Consider the following 20,671-nt stretch of genomic DNA (forward strand, 5'->3'; position numbering starts at 1 on the left):
ACTCGAGTCACACGAGCTGCCAAGATGTGATGAAATTAAAGCTGACCGTACAGAACGAACCCTGATTGACGTAAGATGATTCGCTGATGACGATGCTCGTGCGAAATTAATTAGGAAATGAGTGTCTTGGAGATCTGTGGAGGGAGATTAGATATGATGCACCCCATTGCAAGATTATAAACAAACCCGTCGCACGCGTCAACCTAGGTGTATCGAGATGTAAACAACAACGGGTAAATAGCAACCAGTGGTGAGCGGAGAAAATCAATCGAAGCAAGGGAAGAGTGTTGGGCTAGACATGTCCGTTGAGTCTGTTACCCGTACAGAGTAGATAAGATTGATTTACCAAGCTGTTGGAATTGTCGATTGTTGTTGTAAACGTTTCGTCGTGGAGTTGGATGTATATTGTTATAAGAACCGGTACGAATATTCCTTTGTATGAGACATGTTGGAATTCTCGTGTTCAAACTTGGAAGCTCAGCTTTTGTACGATGTAGCAAATATATATCACCCTAAGCTTTCTGTATCCGACGGAGCCGCCCTACCCAATGCCAATCTATATCTTGGCTCTATCTCCTCCTCAGCAAGAGCCAAAATCATACCTCTATTATACCATTATCAAATATCATGGATGTCAAATCGAAAGCCGCGGGAGACTGTTAAGGCGATAAAAAGCAGAGTGTAAAAGGTAGAAGGTCCCGGTATGAAAGGAAAAAGCATAATATATAACGACTGTGAAAGTTACCCACTATCCACTATCATTGTACTGTTTGCCACATGACATGTCAATTCTGAACTCTGCATGTATCCTGCTTGCATGGGCTTCGCCGCCACCACGGAAACACACAGCACACAGCACAAGGGCACGCGGTCCTGGTGCCACAAATGTATTACTCGGTTACAGGGCTCACAAGCTGTTCGATGTGTTGTCTAATATTGGGGTGTTCATTGCAAGTTCTTTATGGCGCAGGATTAAACCGGAGATTTGACCCTACAACGTAGATATAACACGGACTGAGGACATCTTAGCCACCCACAGTACCTTTTTGGGATTTCTGCACATAGCAAGGACTTTGAGCTCGCATTAAGCTGCATGACATATAATAACAGCATTGACTAATTATTTGTGTTTGTCACTATGTCAACAGGAAAAAGCTGTGGAGGGAGGATGGAGATCATATTTAGCGGAACCTATAGTTACGATATATAAGGTTCATATACATATATATATGAACACAGTTATATTGTACATATTATGAAGACTAAACATAGAGATGAAACCTCCAGTCAAATCTAGCACTGCCACAATCTACAATCCCCTGTCAACTTTACCAGACCAGCTCCCACCGCCAAGACTACAAACCTCAAGATCACCAACCCAACCAACACGTCACCATAAAAATTCGTCAAAACCGAGCGACAGGTCGCAAGGTCCAGGAAGTGGCCAGAAGCCTCTGGTATAGCGCGGGTAATGCGGTCAACATACCGCCAGCACACCACATGCGACACCTCACAAAGCCGGAGAAAAGGCCGATCCTAAACAACGACGCTCAGGGCCACGGGAATCGGACACAAGGCTATAACTGAAACCTCCCAGCTCAGATCCGGGGAAACTGCGAGTGATGGCCTGACACTTTACCTGTGTGACCCCTGTGCAAGGATGTCTAAGTAGCTAAGTACAGCGCGGACCAGTGTGTATCCATGCTATGTGCAACTCTGTCTTGGTGTTTTTTTCAATCTCACCTGGCAATTCGTTCGTCCATTGCCATTACTGCTATTACACGGTGATGACTCTATGCGGCAGTTGGAGAGGTGGGATATGCCAGATGACGAGGTTTTCTTTTTGATTCTATCTATGTAGGTTGGGGTAGTTTAGGTGGTTGTTCGAGATCCAAGGGTCAGTGTGACGATTTGTCGAAGTAAGAAGTAAGGGGCTGGCCGAGTCTATGGAAGTCTACCCAAACCTGTTTAATTTTTTTGGGTCGGATTTTGGATTGGGACCAAGCGTTATTGATCGCGCGCAGACTGTTTGCAGTGTTTAAAAAGTAGATTGTTGATCTACAGTCAAATATTATATGGCGTGAATTTAGGGGATCATCAAGGGATTGGGGATGGAAAATTGGAAAAGTGAATAAATAAGAAAAATCAATACGAAACCATTGGGTTTCTGACTGGATGTTAATGTCGTTGTCAATCCTGGAATTTACAAAGAATGTTCCGGACTGGACCGGTGAGAAGTTGGGTTATATTATATATTGTATAATATAGTACTCCGTACATTGTCTATGTATAGTATAGTTGTAAGGTAGATGTAGTAAAAGATCAATTAAGTCGATATAAAGTGTACCTTACGTTAAGGCCAGTGGGCCCGATCGGAAACCTTCAATGTCATTTATAGTTAATATAGTTAATATAGCTGATCATTTAGCCTGGACCAACTTGCACTTATACTACAATACTGTAGCTTATTCACTTATAACCTATTCTAGTAAAAGCTTGCAGGCACCGGCTCAATTCGGGAAGAGATTCTAAGCTTAAGACGAAGTATTCCCATGGACAAGCATTATCAGGTAGTTCCCCTAGTGGAGAGGAACTCTTGGCCGCCAAAGTTCAATGTGATGAACCAGTGGCTTGGGGAGAAAGATCTATGGATATATAGCAATTCTCATAGGAGAAGAAATATTTATTCTATATACTAGTTTACATCGTTAACCATCCAAAAGAAACCCATTGACTATATTCCCAAATCAATTAGGAATAATAAATAGAACAAAATGGGGCCAGCTAAGAAAGAAGCGCCGGAAGTTAGATCGCGGTGACGGTCAGAAACATAAGCCATGATCCATCAATGGCTGAAAAGATACTTAACTTTACTATAAGGTTTGCACCATAAAACCAAGTACCATTCAATACCAGCCAAGATCGACCGGTTCAACATTGTCCTGGTAATACGGCAGTACAGCGGCTGATCTGCCTAACAGAAACTCGCATCATTTTCTTTCTCTATCTAATGCTTCGTTGCACCTTTTTTTTCTCTTCTTCTTCTTTTCTTTCTTTTGCTAATTCTATTTGTGCTTTGATTTCTTTGCACATTTTGTAAGCAAGATCATCTATTTCCTTTTTCTCTTCTATCATTCTATTTGAATAAGAGAAAAAGACCCTCCCCCAAAAATAACCACACAAAAAAAACCCTTGGGCTGTCATGCTGGCGCCTGTGTGACAGCTGGACTACATTAATGCCGTGCCTTGTCTCTCGCCTACATTCCCTTCCATCGGTCCACTGAATCGTTTCCCCCCCCAGAATTCTCACTTTTTGCGCAAGCGCATTCCCACTATCCTCTCTTAGTCGAAAATCATCACCCCTTGCCTAATCAATCTAGGGTCAAACATCAAACCCTGACCCCATTCTCCCTCCAACACATGAGGACGATCTGCAAAGGAGATTCCTGGAGCATGCACGGAGCAGAGTAACGTCGCGACGCCTCAATTCTGAACCCTCCGCGTTACCCTACTGCCCCACTGCAAACGAAAGGGTGATAATAATCGTTCCAATTCTTTGTCACCTTGCATCTTCCTATCGCTGTCAGGCGAGATCGACCTTCCGGCCACGACTCAGCATTTCTCGCCTTGAGAACCTCTTCCTCCCTTCCGTCCCCCTTCCTCCTACTCCTGTATAATCTGTACATGTCCTGGGCTCCTCTGCAAGAAGAAATCTCCAGATCTTCTTGTCGCTCTTTCTTGTGATCCCCTTCTATCCCCTCCTTTGGTGAGTCCCCTCCAGGTACACAGGTTTAGCTTCAGTCCTGGTCTCCCCCCAATGATACCAATGCAACATCCTGGAACCCATGCTAACAAGGATCTCTTCGCATCGCAGTCTTATATTCCTTCGTGTACGCCGTCTCTGGTGCCTGGTGCCCGCTTGCAAATACTGGCCGACACAGCATCCGTCGCTCTCTCACTCTCACTCTATCTCCCTCTCGCTCTGTGATTTATTACACGCTCCTTCGAAAATTCCTTATCTCGACCCGTTTGAGTACATATTCAAAACACCGTTTCGCCGATCGGATTCCTGGAATGGCTTCTACCATGGCCGCTAATGCAACCAGCGTACATAACGTGAGTGGGATCGATGGCAAACGAGCGATGATATGTGGATAGGCGATAATAACATTCCCATCAGGTACGGTCGAGCCGAGCTTCCAACATGGGTTCATCCGGGATGAACGACCGCTCTCGCGGATCTCAGAGCAACAACGTCGGCAAGGGTTTCGGTGCTGGCAAGGCGAGCTGGAACAGCAACATCTGGGGTGATTCCAACCTCGGCGGATTCGGAGATGGTAAGTTGTCGCCTGCAATTGAGATCAAGATAGGGTTGTACTGACAGCCGAAAGAACAACACATCAGTGAGAATGCATTCGAAGGAAAGTCGGGCTCCAGTTCTCTGCTCTCCACATCGGAGTCAGATGGCTGGTCGGGACGGGCCAACCTGCCTTGGAGCACTGTCAACCCCAATCCCTCGTTCCAGAACAGAGGAGGTCTCGCTACATCCCCCATCCAAACTCGCGGTAACGACCGCAGTGCCCCCGCTATGAACGAGACTGGCGACAGCTCTTACTTCGCTCTGCCCCGCACCTCCGGTATCAGCACAAACGCTGCCACTGCCAGCCACCGACCCTATCTCAACGCTGGGTCTGAGGGTGTCTCTCCTTCCGGTGACGGCATGGGCTTTGGCGGGTTTACCGGTCGACGGCAGATGGGCTCTGGTCTGGGTGGTAGTCCCGTGGGAACCACTTTCCCCGTCAAGCCTGGCTTCTCCAACCCCCTCGATGGTGCTCGTCCAGATGATCTTGCTGGCATGGGAATGGGACTGGGCTCTGGCATCCCTGATTCCATGTCTCCCACCCAGGGCCGCAGTGCCTTGGCTCACGCTTCCCACAACTCAGCATCATACGCAGCCCAACGCCCTAACCACTCCGCCCATCCTTCTTTCTACTCCGACAACCACAGCGTTGATGGTCGTTACGCTGCTGGGTCCGTGGATCTCAGTGCGGGCTTCAACAAGCTCCAGCTGAACGAGGGCAACTATGCTTCGCAGGGAGCCCAGCGCCCTTCATTTGTTCCTCACGCATCTTTCGATGGCACATTCTCTCGTAACAAGTACCCGCATGATGAGGCCGCCTACCATGCGATGGGTTACTCCGCAGAGGCTGCTCAGGAAATGCAGCTCGCTTACCAAGCCCGATCCCGTGCTGCCAACACTGGTTCTATTTCGCCTTCCGACTATGCTCGCATCGAGAGCCCGATCTACGGAGTGGATGGCGCAGGCCAATTCCGAAACTCTGGAGACAGCCAGACAGCCGCCTTTGAGCGCCGACTCCGAACCCTCCAGGAACAGGAGCTTGCACAGGGCTCGCAACGTATGCAGTACCCTCCGAACTACGATTACCAGGCCTACCAAGCTTCTCGTATGAACGCTTTGTCCGGTTTCTACCCTGTGGCCCACCTCACTGGCCTCGGTGCTGCAGCTCTTGTCTCTCGCACGCAGCGTGATCATGACCCTACCCAGGTTGTTCGCAGCCCGCTCCTTGAGGAGTTCCGTGCCAACAGCAAGGGCAACAAGCGCTATGAGCTGAAGGATATCTATAACCACGTTGTTGAGTTCAGCGGTGACCAGCACGGGTCTCGCTTCATTCAGCAGAAGCTCGAGACCGCCAACAGCGATGAGAAGGAGCAGGTGTTCCGCGAGATCCAGCCCAATTGTCTACAGTTGATGACCGACGTCTTCGGCAACTACGTTGTCCAAAAGTTGTTCGAGCACGGCAACCAGACCCAGAAGAAAATTTTGGCCAACCAGATGCGTGGTCACGTCCTGGCTCTCTCTACCCAGATGTATGGCTGCCGAGTTGTTCAAAAGGCACTCGAGCACATCCTCACTGACCAGCAGGCCGCCATGGTGAAGGAACTCGAGAACCATGTCCTGAAGTGTGTGCGTGACCAGAATGGAAACCACGTCATTCAGAAAGCCATCGAGCGAGTCCCTTCAGAATACGTGCAGTTTATCATTAACGCGTTCCGCGGCCAAGTCAACCGTCTCGCGGCCCACCCATACGGTTGCCGTGTCATCCAGCGTATGCTCGAGCACTGTGAAGAAGTCGATCGCCAGTCGATCCTAGGTGAACTTCACGCTTGCACCTCAAACCTTATCCCTGATCAGTTCGGCAACTACGTGATTCAGCATGTGATTGAGAACGGGGATGAGAAGGACCGCACCCGCATGATAGAGATCGTGAAGGGCCAGCTGCTTGCTTACTCCAAGCACAAGTTTGCTAGCAATGTGGTCGAGAAGAGCATTGAGTTTGGTGCTGAGCATGAGCGTGCTTACATCATTAACACTCTGACATCTGCCAATGACCGTGGCGAGAGTCCTCTCCTCGGCCTCATGCGCGACCAGTACGGCAACTACGTTATCCGTATGTATACCCTCAACTTACTATGCTATCGTCAACACCCTGCTAATAACTCACAGAGAAAGTCTTGGGTCAACTGAAGGACGCGGAGCGCGAAGCTCTGATCGACCAGATCAAGCCCCTCCTTAGCCAGCTCAAGAAGTTCAGCTACGGCAAGCAGATTGTGGCCATCGAAAAGCTCATTTTCGACCCCAACTCGCCCGCAACCGGCCTGTCCCACACCACCTCGACCACTCCTCCCCACTCCCACAAGTCTTCCCCACAGCCTCTGAAGCGGACCATCCCCACTGAACAGCCACGAGCCTTCGGCAACGCACCACCCACCCCACCCCCAACAGAGGCCCAACCCACCGTCGACAGCACCCTTGAACCCAAGGGTCTCGCCAAAAGCACAGTGACCTCGGTTTCGAGTCCCGAGACAGGCAACACCGGTGTTACCGTCCCGGTCGACGTCACCAGTGCCCACTAATTCGTTGCACACTTTTTTTCCTTGCTCGCCCCAACATAATCTTTCTAATGTGATCGAGCCGAGTCAATTCTTGTCTTCTATCTAATACGGGCGTATACATACGGGAATCAGACGCGATATATGTTCAACGTCTATGTGATTCCCCCTCTCATGGCTGGCGCAACGAGGCCCGAATTTGTTTATTTTTACCCCCCAATCTCGGACTATCTCTCTTATCTTTTTTTATCTGTTTCTTGACACATTCTTATGACCTGTGATTGTGATTTTGATGTGATTCATGGCGTTTCTGCAAGGAATGGATTGCGATGGTAAGAATGGTTATGGTTTTGGCTGCTATGCCTAAAGAGAAAATACGAACAATATCCCTGACTCTTCTTCGCTTTCGGGCCATACGATACTATCTATCTACCACATTCGCCTTTCTTTTTTTTCGTCTTTTAAAGTCCGTTATGATTTCTGCTCTGGGTTCGCATTATGGTGTTTGTCGACGGTGTTCCTTGCTTTATGCTGCTGCTGCCTCCGGGTGCGGATCTGATCCTTATCTGGTGTTGTTGCGTCTGCCGTGTCGATATCGTGCTTCTTTCTTTCTTGCTCGTGGCTGTATTATCAATGCATTATGACTTGACTTTATCATATTCTCGACCACTATATCATATCGTAGCTTGGATATAGCCTTTAAGTAGGTTAGATGTGTTGTTCTACGTGACCTATCCCATAATACTTTTAGGATCAGGTAGATTCGTAATGCCTCAGGCACTGAGTATGTAAACCAGAACCTCTTTAAGCTGTCAGCTTTATTTAAATGCCTATTTCACTGCCTCTTTCGATGCCGAAGGGGTTTGCAAAGGTTCCATCAACAAGACCAATATAAACCTACGTAACTAATTAGAACTACTGGCTCATAGAAGCTAGCTTAATATCAGCTTAACTGCATTCGCACCTATAATGGTATGCGAGCCTAAGGTAGTATAGTGGCACGCCTAGCTACCTCAGGCCCTACTTACGGCCTTAGGCTTCACTATCTTGTTTATCCCACGTGACCGAAATCCCGTGATGCCCGATAAGGCGGCGCATTTTGATCATCTCCAAGCTCAAGCAGATACCACCTGCACTCCTACCTTAACACCCCAATCCGTATTCTCTTTGTCCGCGGAGAAACACATTGCTCCAAGTCCTCTTTAATCTCGGCCTTCAAGGATATCCGGGCCGACCATCCAACCAATATCTCCAAGCTCCAATCTCTCCACCTGACTACCACCCAATATCATATCAAACCAAACCAAATACCTTAATCTACAATTCCACCCACAACACAAAATGTCCTCCAATGTTGGCCTCACAACCCCCCGCGGCAGCGGCACATCCGGCTACGTCCAGCGTAACACAGCATTCATCAAGCCGCGCAACACAGGCTACGGCGCGCCTTACCCGCCCGTCAGCGGCGCAAACGGGCCGCTGGATAAGCCCTTCAAGCAGCGCATGCCGGATAAGCAAATCCTCGAGCATGACCGCAAGCGCGCGATCGAAGTAAAGGTCATGGAGGAGCGGGATCGGTTGGAAGAGGAGAATGAGCGCATTGAAGAAGAGCAGAGTAAAGGCAAGAAAGGCAAGAAGAGTGCAAGTGAGGATAGCGACGAGCAGGTCGAGAAGGTTCTTTCTGATGAGGAGATTGATGAGCGTTGTGAGGTTCTGCGGGCTAGGTTGCTTGCTGAAATGGAGGAAGAGCTGGAGCGTGGTCAGACTAAGAAGGCTGGGGTGGATAGGAGGAATTTGAAGGCTTATCAGGTTCATGAGCTTGCTGAGGCGAAGATTGAGGAGACGGAGAGGTTGAGGAGGGCGTTTGGGTTGAGGGAGGATCGGGAGACTGGGGAGATTTCTAGTTCGCGGGACCGGGTGAGGCGGGATTGAGTGAGGCTTTTCCTTTCCGGAAGGGTCTTGGGTCTTGGTTCTCGTTGCATGCATGTATTTTCAGAGTATACGGTACGGTGTCGGCGTTGGGTATTCACTTCACGAACAGTATGGAACGTCGTTTTGCAAAAGAACAATTACAATTGGATATCATGATTCTCATCTCGTCTCGATATATATCTATAATACACGATACACAAACAAACTAGGCGACGAACTTCTCAATCACCCAGCCCTCCTTCGGGTCCTTCTTCTGCACGACCTTCTTCGCGGGCATCGGCCACCCCGCACTCCCCGCGTCTCCAACAAGCGATGGGATAACCCAGCACGAGCGCCGCGGCGGCACACCCTCCATCGCATCCGCTTTGCCAATAGGCTTGCCGTACTCGATGAGCGGCGTGTCGTGCGCGATAGCAGAGAGCTGCAGCCCGCTCGGGACGACAAGCGGGAACATTCGGATCTTGGGGACTTGGTCTGAGACCAGCGAAGCAGAGGACTGCTGGAGATGCGAGTAGGTGATGTACTGGGGCATTTCCTTTGGAGTGAGCTTTGCCAGCAGCGAGGAGGGATGGACGTAGACGGCTCTCTCGACGAGCTCGGTGGTCTTTCCATCGCGAGAGCGGAAGAGTGTCAGGTAGGGGACGTCGATTGCGCGGCGGGGAGCGCGCGGGATCTCCGGCGGAACGGGGGCCAGGTCTGCGCGGATGGCGACTTGATCGATGAAGCCTGCTGTGACGATTTGCTTGAGGGCTTTAATTTGTTTGGGCGAGGGCTCTGGCAGACGCGCTGAGTAGGTGGGGATTAGGCCTGGGTTGTTGGAGCGCACGATGTCTGTTAGTTGTCTGCGCAGCTGGGTTGCTTCTTTGAAGGCCTTAGCGCGGAGGAACATCTGGTCGCTGAAAGCGTCGCCGTCTGCTGCGTAGGCGTAGGCGCAGATTGCGGAGAGGGATTTCAGGGCGTCGGAGGTGTCGTCGTGTTTGGAGAAGAGGCGGTGGGCACGAGCGTGGGCTTTGGCTTTTTGCTCGCGCGCTGTTTCTTCCAGTCTGTCTGTGTTGGTCCAGACTTTGCGCTTGTCTGTGTCGCTGTCGCTGTCGGAGTCATCCTTCTTCTTTTGGGCCGCTGGTGGGTCTAGTTGGTTCTCTGGGATGAAGAGGTCGCCGACAGCTAGCGCGGCGACGAGGGCGATCACGTACGGCATGCAGCCGTGTTGATGGCCGATATGTAGCATTTTGCTGAATCGAGGGGAGAGGGGATATGTAGATAGACGGCGGCCAATTGGTGTGATTTGACCGTCTGCAGTGAGGGCGCCGAGGTTCTTAAGCAGTTTCTCTGCCTTTGCGAGACCTTGGCGGCTTGGTGGTGTTGGGAATGGGAAGTTGATGACGTTGTGCAGACCCATGCTCTTCATTTGGAGGACGACGCCCTCGATGGGCGTGCGCAGGATCTCGGGGTCTGTGTATTCGGCGAATTCACCTTCGTAGACCGCAGAGGAGTACATCCGGTAGCAGTGGCCGGGGCCTGTTCGGCCGGCACGACCAGCTCGCTGGTTTGCGCTTGCTTTGCTGATCCAGCCGACCTGGAAGCTCTGGACGCCCGTGTACAGATCGAATTGCTTCTCCTTGGCTCTGCCGCAGTCGAAGACATACTTGATGCCGGGAATTGTAAGAGATGTCTCGGCGACGTTGGTTGCCAGAATGATGAGCCGAGAGTTCTCTGGAGGCGCTTCGAACACCTTCATCTGCTCTTTCGTGGGGAGTTGGGAGTACAGAGGTAGAACGTGAACGCGAGTTGACGAGTCCATGGCTTCTTCGCCCAGGTCAAAGCCTTCATCTTCCTCTGCATCATCCAGTCCCGTGATCTCCATATCACTGTCATAGTCATCTTCACCCGCGTTGTCCATCTCAGTACCACCAAGCTCCAGATCCTCTGCTTCCAGAGGCGCCTCGTTAGCAGAAAGCTGCACCTTGGCCTGTGTGGTATCCTCGCGTTGAGTTGGTTTAAACGCCCCCTTCAAGCGCTTGGACAGCTGCCGAATCTCGTTCTGTCCAGTCAAAAACACGAGCATTCCACCGGGAGGAAGTTTGCGGTGTCCACGTGAGACCTTGCGGAACGCATCTTCGACGTAATCACGCTGTGTGCGCCGGGAGAAATGAATTGACACAGGGTATTGACGACCCTCGGCTTGAACCAATGGGGGTGCACCATTGCGGAAAAGACTGGGGTTTTCAGTGAAGTCTGAGATGCGCAGAGTGGCGGACATAATGACGACCTTCAAAGGTTTGATAGAGGAGTCCTCCTCGCTCAAAGACTTGCGCAGTCCCACAATGCGGCTGACCATTCCAATCAGGATATCAGTGTTGACACTACGCTCGTGAGCCTCATCGATAAGGATGATAGAGTACTTGCGGAGAGCAAAGTCATCGGCAATCTCGCGCAGAAGAATACCATCGGTCATGAATTTGATGGCCGTCTTCTTTGTCGCTGTGGACTCGAATCGAATCTGGTAAGATACTTTCTCAGCGTGTTGACCCAGTTCCTGCGAAACACGGTTCGCCATACTGACGGCAGCAACTCGACGAGGCTGAGTGACGCCAATGAGGCCCGGGTTTGGACTGCCCGGAGAGCCGAACCCGGATTCGAAGAGGAACTGAGGAAGCTGGGTTGTCTTTCCGGAACCAGTAGCACCCCAGATGACGACAACTGAGTTGTTATAAATAGCTTCCATAATCTTTTGTTCTTCGCCGACAACGGGGAGGCCAATACGGGCAGCCTGAATTTCCTCCGAGCGGTTGACAGCGACACTGAATGCCTTGCGATTGGGGTCGCCATGAGTCACCTGCAGTTCTCGAGGGAGGGGCTCTTCTTCAGTGGTATTGTGGCGAGCTGGTAGCTTGGAAGGGTCGAACACTTGCTCTTCCTCTGTCACAGCCGCACCTGCAGTGGACTGGAAGCCTGCAGCTTCGTTGATTTGTTGCACCGCCCAGGACTTAAAGGCAGACTGGCGAGGTTTGAGCACGGGTGTATCTTCATCTGACTCCTCGTCCTCTGACTCTTCCGAGCTTTCATCCTCATCCTCATCCTCATCCTCATCCTCATCTCCAGAAGAACCCTCAGAAGAAGTACCTTCAGAATCTTCGTCTTCAGAGCCCTCTTCGATTTCGCTTTCGGACTTGGCAGACTCATCACCCTCTTCGTCATCTTCATCTTCATCTTCCTCCTCATCCGAGTCAAAACCATCCCATGCAACTTCTGCTGCCTTGACAGGAGCCGGCGCAGTCTTCTTCTTCTTCGGTGCGCGCTTGCGCTTCTTCATCACTGGGAAACCATCGGGCCCGAGCTCGAGTGGTCGCTTCAATCCACTTCCCGTAGCTGTGTCTACCTGTAATTTTTGTTCCACCTCCGGATCCGTTGCGGGGTCAGACACTTTAAGGTGAATATCCGAGTCGTCACTGTCATATCCGGAGACATCTGCGGGAGCATTGAGTTTCGTCGCGGCATCGGCTGCCGTTGCAGGGACGTCTTCCTGTCTCTTGCGCTTGAAAAGATCTCTGGAGCTTTGGAGACCAGAAGTGTCTACTGAGGACTGGGCCAGCTTCTTCAGTAGTTCGATGTTCTCTTCTTTCCTGAGTTTGTTTTCCTGCGGGCTTGTTAGCGCTGCGCTCGTTCAATGAAGCTTTCCACGTACAATGTACTTGTCCAAGCGCTTTTGCTTTTTCGAGGAGACATTAGTGTGTTGCTCTCGTAGCTCGGACTGCAACTTTTGTCTGCGTGCTTCCTTCTCATCCTTGGAAACGGGTTGGAGCTGGGCGACATTGGTATCGGCAGACTCCCCGGCTGGGTTTTGCCGGTGCCTTTGTTTTCGCAGACGTGGTGTGAATTTAGGTGGCGGTGGCATATCTAATTACCACAGTCGCTCCGACTGGCAAAAATACTAATAAACGAGAAATGCAAGCTTTACGATTCAATTGTCCTTGGCCGATGGAAAAAAATCAAGGCGGTCTAGTATTGCCAAATTAGGTGTGGGGAAACACATTGACCGCCTCCGATCCAAATAGAAGGGCATCACACTAGTTTACAGTTTACACCCTCAATTGACTTGATTAAGTTCGCTGTTGTGCTCTCTACCATCAATTAATAAGAAAATCTAATTCCAGTAAACATGGCCTCAGCATTTGATACCAACAACCTCCAGGATTCAATTCAGGTCCCTTTCCCTGCGGCCACCAAGCAGGCAGCGGGGTTAGTCAATGGCATACAAACAGATGTTATGGTTATGAACTTCAGCGATAAGATTATGGTCACAATTTCGCAAGCAGGTCGCCTGGCGCACTGGGTATGTTCAAAGTATCAAGTTGGGTGGAATTTGCTGACGGTTTATAGCTACACGTCCCAATGGAGAACCTGAACCCTGGCACTGAAGGCATGCATACCTTCTCTGAAGGCGATGACAGTCTTTTGCCTCTTCAAAACCTGACCACTACTACCATTCTTGGTGGTTATTCCCCTGGTCAAGACACTACTGGCCAGCTTCTTGCTCGTCAAATTGCTACCGCCATTGCAACCAAGACACCCAATGAAAACAGACTTCTTGTGGTCGGGTTGGGCCTTGGGAAAGAAATGGCCGATCGAGATGCATTCTTTGCTATTGTTGATCTTGTTCTTCAATGTCTGTAAATTGAGGTTCTCGAGAGCCCACCTGGTCAGCAATGCAATGATCAAATACACCAAATTCTCTCGCCACCACGCCAGTGCCTCAAATCTACAGCTGGCCAAGGTCTGGTTGAACTTTGCCGTAGATGCGCTCGTTTCAAAGGAATGGACTGCTGTTCAACAAGCCCGACCTAGGAAGTCTAACTCGAGAGTCACCCATGACCCTGGTGGCCCCGTTGGGTTTGTTGACTGTCTGTGCCCGGAGCCAGTCAAGCAATCGGAGCGGGCCTGCCGCTCATTTTCACAACAGGCCAAGTCAGATCGAGGAGAAGGCGCTGCGGGCAGTTCTGGGCCCGCAGAGTTCGACTGGCCTCCCCTTTACACCAAACAACCTACATACGTATACTTGCTTCAACAAGACCCGGACGAAGAGCGTTACGAAAAAGCTCCGGTCATAGCAAGCGAGATTTACCCGGCGCAATACCTTGCATGGAACAAACCGGGTCCAACTGCACTTTCCCGCTCATATTTACCTTCAGTAAGAAATTAAGACTTAGTATCTTATTTAATTATACGGAGAATAACATAAGTTTAACTACTAGTCGCCGGACGACTAAAAAACGAGGCACTTTATCTGCTACCTAGCGTATGCTTTAAGAGCGTAACGAACAGATTCAACCTAGGAAGATATATCTAGGGAGCCTTCCGCTTAGAAAGAGGTATATGCTTTAATGCGCTGTGCTAGACCGTGTGAATTAGGCCTACATTTCTAGTAGGATCCTTGTGGAAAGAGGCACTATAAACTCTATCCGAGATCAGCTAGAAAGCTTAACCACCTGGGCAAATATATGCAGAGCGGTAGGGTTTTACAGTCACATGAAAATGTGCCAGGTTTGATTCGTGAACAAATCTATAGAGCAGACAGACAGCGGCTCGATAGGCCGAGGCGTCATAATGGATCTACGCCCGAGACAAGCTGCCCTCCTATCAATATCACAAACGTCCTTCCAACACAGACCCCACTAGCAGCCAGGTCATCCACGCCTCCAGCTCCGGAGAACACTACTCCTTCAATAGGCCTCTCTGACCTTCAAATTCCGGGCCTTCTTGATGATGCCGTAAGGGAAAACAGTATCTGGAAACAGTCACCTTTGAGTGATGAGGCATTGAAAACCGAGGTAAAAAAAGGCGTGCAATGTAGCTCTAGATGATAGACTAGACTTGGTACAGATTGACGAAGACAAAAATCCCGATTACTTCACAAAGCGTGGTGTCAAGTGGGTATTGCCCGGCGTTTTGTCAAGAATATTAGGTTCTGGGCTGAGAATATAATGGTCGTGACTAGCACTTGCCCTGAACACTGCCTTTGCATTTCTCCCATGGCCCCGAAAATTCCCTGTCAAGTGCTGCCCGACCGATGTCCATTCGTTTCACGAGTTTCTCATTACATCTTCAGATATGAGCTTGATATCTACATTCCCAGGCAATGGGTTCTTGGAACAAGAGTGGGGGTGGAGATGGCAGAATATCCAGTGGGTAGTCAGGGGCTCATCTCGAGTCGAGATGCAAAACTGGTGACTGGACTACGGTGGTGAACCAAGTGCAGGTGAAGCAGCTTCCCACGGAATATATTTGCTGTATTTGCTAATCGCCTTGGCGGCGGTATCACATCCATCCATGATGTTGTCCGTCTTGAACTGGGCATCCCTAGCTGGCAAATAATGCCACAAATGCCTCTGCCCTCTTATACCTCTGGGCATGACCCTCCTGATCCATCGTATATTGATCACGAGCGCCGTGCGCCAGCTCAACCAGCGAGCCGACCGCATCGCAAATTCCGCGCCCAGTTGCGGGCGAGACCTTGATAAAGAGACAGCTACGCTGGGTTGCAAAGGCCTCGGCTTCCGCGGGGGATACCGGGGCTTCACCTTCACCTTCACCTTCACCCATGGCGGCGATCATTGTCGCAAGAAAGGGGAGGGCACCATCTTCGCAGCGGCTGCGTATCCTCTCGCAGGCAGCAACCATTTCGTCCCACGATTCCCTCGATGAAGCATCGTACGTGAGGACGAGGCAAACATGCTGCATGTGGCAGTAGTGAGCTAGGCCATACCCTGGGGCGCTGGGCGGGATGAAGCGGACATTGTAGAGGTAACCGTCGCAAAAATAATCTGTGTCGAAGTCACTCGTAGGGTCGAACTCGTCGTAATGCTTCTTCTCTCTCTGGAGTAGCTAATGAACCGCGCGGGGTGAGCTCGGCCGGGGAGGCACTCGGATTATCTTGCGCTGGGTACGTACCCTGTAGAGATGCAAGTAGTCGGCGGCGCCTTTGGCATTCACGACGAGAATGCATATGGACTGTAAATCAGAACCGGACTTGCGGGGTAGCTTGGTGGGGGACTCCTTCACGTCGCTGATATGGATAGCGCGAGGGGATGGGTCAACAGTTTCGCTCTCTGCTGTTGTGGCCGGCGCTGATGGTGCGGGCTCGCTGCGATAGCTGCTACGGCTGCTACTACCACGGAGTTTGCGGAACATGATCCTGGCGTGAGATAGCATAGGTGACGGATGGGCGAGGTGGGCAATGTGAGTGGATACTGATATAGGAACCGCTCGGAGTATATCTGGAGGCTGGAACCGAGGGACTACTGGCCGTGACTCGTGCGGAAATAGCCTTGGCCGAACTGCTCCGTGATTATGTAGTCAATGGCTGAAAGGGTCGGACAACGCCTTGGAGGTTAGCGGGGCCAGGTCGCTGCGTGATTTATATCTCACCGTTCGGAGGGCCCCTTTAGCCTAGAGTAGTATGGATTACGAAGGAGCTGGTTCAGAGTTAGCGATGTTACATTAATGATAATAATTTAAACCCGTGGCTACGAAGGTGTATGGAGGCTGTAGTGATTTTATATTGCGGCATGGCCGGTCACGTGCAAGTGTTGACAAACAGGGGTTTTCAGGTTGTATGAACTTCACAATTTGTAAAAAGTGCAAAGAGTTTGATTGACCTGATCACATGCGATATCCATGTGACTCTGAGCTTCAGTGACCACGACTTCATCTAGGTTGGGGTTCTTTACGGGGATTCTTCGAATTTCATCCTCCACACCTTCAACCTTCACCTATCCTATCACCTGGGCATTTTCATCACCTTTGTCATCCTTTCATCATTTTTTCCCCTTTCTATCTGTAAATTATCATCAGAATCGCTTGACAAGAGGCATGGCTCACGGAGAGGATTCGGCTTTGCTTGCTGCGAAGGCAGCTTCTCGCCGAGACCACCAGCAACACATGCAGAACGTAAACGCATCAGCTCAAGGGCCCTCACATGACCTCATCGACCTCACCTGCGATTCGGGAGATGAGTCAGATGTTCAGGTGATATATCCAAAGTCGAAGTCTATTGTGAGCTCAGAGACTGAAACCGAAGGCTATGACGATCATGAGTTGCAACGCGCTCTTGACATGTCAATGGAAACCAGTTCTCACAACACAATGTCAGAAGAAAAAACTACAGAAGATGTGCAGCGTCTTGAAAAGTTGGAAAACCTTGTCACCCCGGGTGTCGATCACACACTTCCCCCCCCTCCTACCAATCAAGTTCTCCCTGGGTTGGACCGCAAGAAGATGGAAGAGGATCGTCTTGCGCGCAACGCTGCCAAGCGCAAGGCTCCAGACAGCGAGCTTGCCCCAGCTCAGACAGTTCGCAAAATCTTGAAGACAGACTCTCAAACAGCGTCTGCAGCAATCACAGGACTCGGAAAAGCTTCACCCTCACTGTCTGCAAAACGTCCTTTGACAAGTTCCTCCAAACCTACCCCTGACTCTGCTTCTAATGCTCCCGCCGCAAAAGTCTGGCCCACATCTGTCCCGGGTGTCCAGTGGCCCCTTGGTGCTGTAAAAAAAACACATATCGCCAGATTTCCTCGAACCGGGGATGAAATAACTATCGAGGAAGTCATCCAGCGGGATGACTTGCAGGTGGCCGTCTTTAGCTCCTTTCTATGGGATACGGAATGGCTGTTCACCAAGCTTAATACCTCATCCACTCGATTTGTTCTTACGATGCAAGCCAATGACCAAAAGACAGTAAGGATTATGACCTGGCCTTTGCCTAACATCTACATATACTGATAAGATTCACCTTGAAGAAAGATGAGTACATCCGCGATACCGCCCCAATGCCCAACCTCCGCCTATGTTTCCCTCCCATCGAGCCTCAGGTGTTCTGCATGCACTCAAAGTTGATGCTCTTTCTCCACCGTGACTATCTTCGGATCGCTGTTCCAACTGCCAACCTCACTCCCACTGACTGGGGTGAGGATGGTCTCATGGAAAATGTATGTCACCTGTCACTAAGGCTATTGAACTTTTTTAACAATACAGACTGTCTTCCTTATCGATTTGCCGAAAATTGAAACCAAATCCCCACCAGCTGAAGCCCACACGATCCCTTTCTATGACGACCTGGTCTACTTTCTTAAGGCCACCACTTTGCACATCAATCTTATCAATAGACTGAAGGAGTTTGACTTCTGTGAGACCAAGCGCTATGCCTTTGTCCACTCTGTGTATGTGCATCGACCCCATTGCTTTGAGGGATATATTGAACTGACAATACAAGTGGTGGTTCAAACACAGGAGAAAGCTGGCGACGCACTGGACACGCTGGTTTAGGTCGCGCTCTACAAAAGCTCGGCCTTACGAGTGACTCTCCCGTCAATATTGACTATGTCGTAAGTTTGTTCACCTTTCTTTAAGCATTCATATCTCACACTGACGACAACAGACTTCATCAATGGGTAGTCTCAACGCTCAATTTCTGCGGACTATTTACATGGCATGCAAAGGTATGTCTACCCGATCTTCTGTATGGACACCGCTTATCCCAACCGTCTAGGCGACGATGGTCTTTTCGAGTACAACCTTCGTACCGGCCCAAAGAAAGACGCCGAGCGGCAGCGTACCCTCGATGATCTTAGCCAAGCAGCTTTAAGCCACTTCCGCGTCTACTTTCCCTCAAATAAGACCGCATGGGACGCGCACACGAACCCCAACGAGACCGGAGGGACGATCTGTTTCAACCCAAACTGGTGGCCTCTTCCAACCTTCCCTCGGGCTGTGCTTCGTGACTGCGAGAGTGAGCGTGGTGTTCTGATGCATAATAAAGTAAGGTCTAATTTTCACCAAATTTGGTTCTAAATGTTAATACCTTCTTTTCTCAAAGCTCGCTTTTGTTAGCCCCGCCAAGCCAATTGACATGGGGGGCAATACTGAGTGCCGCGCGTGGGCATATGTGGGCAGTGCCAATCTTTCCGAGAGTGCTTGGTACGTATAACTTGCCATTCGTTATTTATTCGACCTACATCACCCTGATGTGGAATCAGTCGCGTTCTCAAAGACTCATAGCTAACATGTAACAGGGGCCGTCTCGTCAAAGACACAACCACAAAGCAACTCAAGATGAACTGCCGCAACTGGGAATGCGGAGTCATTGTCCCAATACTCAACGAAAAGGAGAGAACAAACGGACAGGAGAACGATGAGACCGCATCAGTCTCTCTCCCTGCTAAACGCTTCGAGGGTACCGTCCCTGTCCCGATGCGAGTACCTGCTGTCCCGCTGTCAAAGGATCGCAAGCCTTTCTTCTTCGGCGTCGATCCTTAGTTCTGATTCTGATTTATTTTTGGGCTCGAGGCTACGACTTGAGTCGGCCTGGTGCAATCAATGCATGCTGGCGTGTCATCATCCATATTTGAGTGTCAAGATGCTCCAAATCTTTTGTTGTGATTATCTGCGATGAGTCAACATTGCGCCCTGGTCATATGTATCTGGTCTAGGAGATCTGTAGTCGAGAATTGCTAGATAAGAAGGAAAACACCCAAAAAAATGATTGAAGAATATCGCAACAATGTGGAATGGAGCCAGCGCATTGTATCAGCGAACATCACAATGTTGATGATCAATTTCAGATGATGAAAAAAGACAAAAACATAAGGGGATAGTTCAACTGAATATCAACTTTGATCTTGAAGTAATATCCCAAGTACTTTATATACGTGTCTACGTATAAAAATAGCCTATATCAAGAGTAGGTTAGAATGAAAAGATATCAATAGAGATATGCCACAGGAATATAACAATGAAGTGATATTCAATCGACCAAATCAAGATCTATAAAATCACTCAGGAATCTCAACCCCAGAAACCTCCCCACAAATCTTCAATAACTCGTCCTGCTTCCCCACATCCCCAGCAGCCCTATCAGGCCTCTCAACACCCTTAGGAGAGAAGAAACTCCCACTCTCAAGCCCAGCAAACTTCCCCTCCCCAACTGCCCACTCAGCAAGACACCTCGTGGGCTCCCCAATCCCCCCAGGAGCCATACTTCCCCCCATCTTCGTCCTCACCCACCCAGGATGCATACTCAGCACCTGGACGTCACCCCACCGCCTCGCAAACCCATTAGCAAGCATCATATCATGCAGCTTGCTATCGCCATACGAATGCGAAGTCGTAACACCACGCAAAGAATTATCACCCCCGTAGTGACTATCCGAGCTCATATACAGCAGTCGTTTCGGGCGCTCCATCATGCACGTCAGGATATACGGTGCTAGAGTATTAACGGCGAAGACGGCGGAGATACCCTCGGCTGTTATCTCGCGGCTGGAGGTTGCGCCGAAGCCGATGCCTGCGTTGTGGATTATGCTGTCGAAGGGGCCGAGGGCGTTGGCTTGTGCGCCTAGCTCTTTCGTCTCGTTTATCGAGCGCAGATCGCCGATCAGCACTTTTGCGCTAGGGACTGCTTTTTGGGTTGTTGCGGCACGCTCGGCGTTGCGCGCGTGCAGGATTACGGTGTGACCCTGGGAGGCGAGGAGCTTGCCGGTTGCTAGGCCTATTCCGTCGCTCGAGCCAGTTATAAAGATTCGCGACATTGTGGTTGCTTGATCAGGTTGGGAATTAATTAGTACCACTGGATGTGCTTTGTATGGGGTTTATATATGTAGACAGTGATATCATGTACTCGAATCCTGTAAGCTGCCTATGACGTCAAGCATATCTATGAATTTCTGTCTTTTCGTTGAAGCAATCATATAGATTTGAGTATAATGCATTCGATGATAGCTAATTTTGAAGAAGAGAACTGTTATCTAGTACGTAATATATATGCTTTTAA

The 20,671-nt window shown here is 50.0% G+C and overlaps 8 protein-coding genes across 8 annotated transcripts; 5 read left to right on the plus strand and 3 right to left on the minus strand.

Moving 5' to 3' along the window:
• Nucleotides 1-4,074: 4,074 nt before the first annotated feature.
• Nucleotides 4,075-6,936, plus strand: N7529_001172 (mRNA-binding protein PUF3; the record flags this gene model as incomplete). The annotated part of the gene is made up of 4 exons (XM_057236703.1): nucleotides 4,075-4,116; nucleotides 4,181-4,337; nucleotides 4,392-6,470; nucleotides 6,527-6,936. The coding sequence occupies 4 exons, from the start codon at nucleotides 4,075-4,077 to the stop codon at nucleotides 6,934-6,936; spliced, it is 2,688 nt and encodes an 895-aa protein (XP_057103506.1).
• Nucleotides 6,937-8,253: 1,317 nt separating this feature from the next.
• cwc21 (U2-type spliceosomal complex subunit CWC21) lies at nucleotides 8,254-8,844 on the plus strand (the record flags this gene model as incomplete). Its single annotated transcript, XM_057236704.1, has 1 exon — nucleotides 8,254-8,844. One exon carries the CDS (start codon nucleotides 8,254-8,256, stop codon nucleotides 8,842-8,844), a length of 591 nt encoding a protein of 196 aa, XP_057103507.1.
• Nucleotides 8,845-9,049: 205 nt separating this feature from the next.
• On the minus strand, nucleotides 9,050-12,739 carry N7529_001174 (ATP-dependent RNA helicase ECM16; the record flags this gene model as incomplete). Its single annotated transcript, XM_057236705.1, has 2 exons — nucleotides 9,050-12,481; nucleotides 12,530-12,739. 2 exons carry the CDS (start codon nucleotides 12,737-12,739, stop codon nucleotides 9,050-9,052), a joined length of 3,642 nt encoding a protein of 1,213 aa, XP_057103508.1.
• Nucleotides 12,740-13,003: 264 nt separating this feature from the next.
• N7529_001175 (uncharacterized protein) lies at nucleotides 13,004-13,518 on the plus strand (the record flags this gene model as incomplete). Its single annotated transcript, XM_057236706.1, has 2 exons — nucleotides 13,004-13,177; nucleotides 13,225-13,518. The coding sequence occupies 2 exons, from the start codon at nucleotides 13,004-13,006 to the stop codon at nucleotides 13,516-13,518; spliced, it is 468 nt and encodes a 155-aa protein (XP_057103509.1).
• Nucleotides 13,519-13,555: 37 nt separating this feature from the next.
• N7529_001176 (uncharacterized protein) lies at nucleotides 13,556-14,044 on the plus strand (the record flags this gene model as incomplete). Its single annotated transcript, XM_057236707.1, has 1 exon — nucleotides 13,556-14,044. One exon carries the CDS (start codon nucleotides 13,556-13,558, stop codon nucleotides 14,042-14,044), a length of 489 nt encoding a protein of 162 aa, XP_057103510.1.
• Nucleotides 14,045-15,201: 1,157 nt separating this feature from the next.
• On the minus strand, nucleotides 15,202-16,032 carry N7529_001177 (uncharacterized protein; the record flags this gene model as incomplete). Its single annotated transcript, XM_057236708.1, has 2 exons — nucleotides 15,202-15,726; nucleotides 15,793-16,032. 2 exons carry the CDS (start codon nucleotides 16,030-16,032, stop codon nucleotides 15,202-15,204), a joined length of 765 nt encoding a protein of 254 aa, XP_057103511.1.
• Nucleotides 16,033-16,713: 681 nt separating this feature from the next.
• On the plus strand, nucleotides 16,714-19,158 carry N7529_001178 (uncharacterized protein; the record flags this gene model as incomplete). Its single annotated transcript, XM_057236709.1, has 8 exons — nucleotides 16,714-17,580; nucleotides 17,643-17,831; nucleotides 17,878-18,062; nucleotides 18,116-18,227; nucleotides 18,281-18,341; nucleotides 18,392-18,660; nucleotides 18,719-18,819; nucleotides 18,915-19,158. 8 exons carry the CDS (start codon nucleotides 16,714-16,716, stop codon nucleotides 19,156-19,158), a joined length of 2,028 nt encoding a protein of 675 aa, XP_057103512.1.
• A 515-nt stretch (nucleotides 19,159-19,673) lies between these two features.
• Nucleotides 19,674-20,429, minus strand: N7529_001179 (uncharacterized protein; the record flags this gene model as incomplete). Its single annotated transcript, XM_057236710.1, has 1 exon — nucleotides 19,674-20,429. One exon carries the CDS (start codon nucleotides 20,427-20,429, stop codon nucleotides 19,674-19,676), a length of 756 nt encoding a protein of 251 aa, XP_057103513.1.
• Between the last annotated feature and the right edge of the window lie 242 nt (nucleotides 20,430-20,671).

This window comes from Penicillium soppii (genome assembly GCF_028829465.1).
Source record: "Penicillium soppii strain IBT 18220 chromosome Unknown utg000001l, whole genome shotgun sequence".
NCBI classification, from domain to species: Eukaryota; Fungi; Ascomycota; class Eurotiomycetes; order Eurotiales; family Aspergillaceae; genus Penicillium; species Penicillium soppii.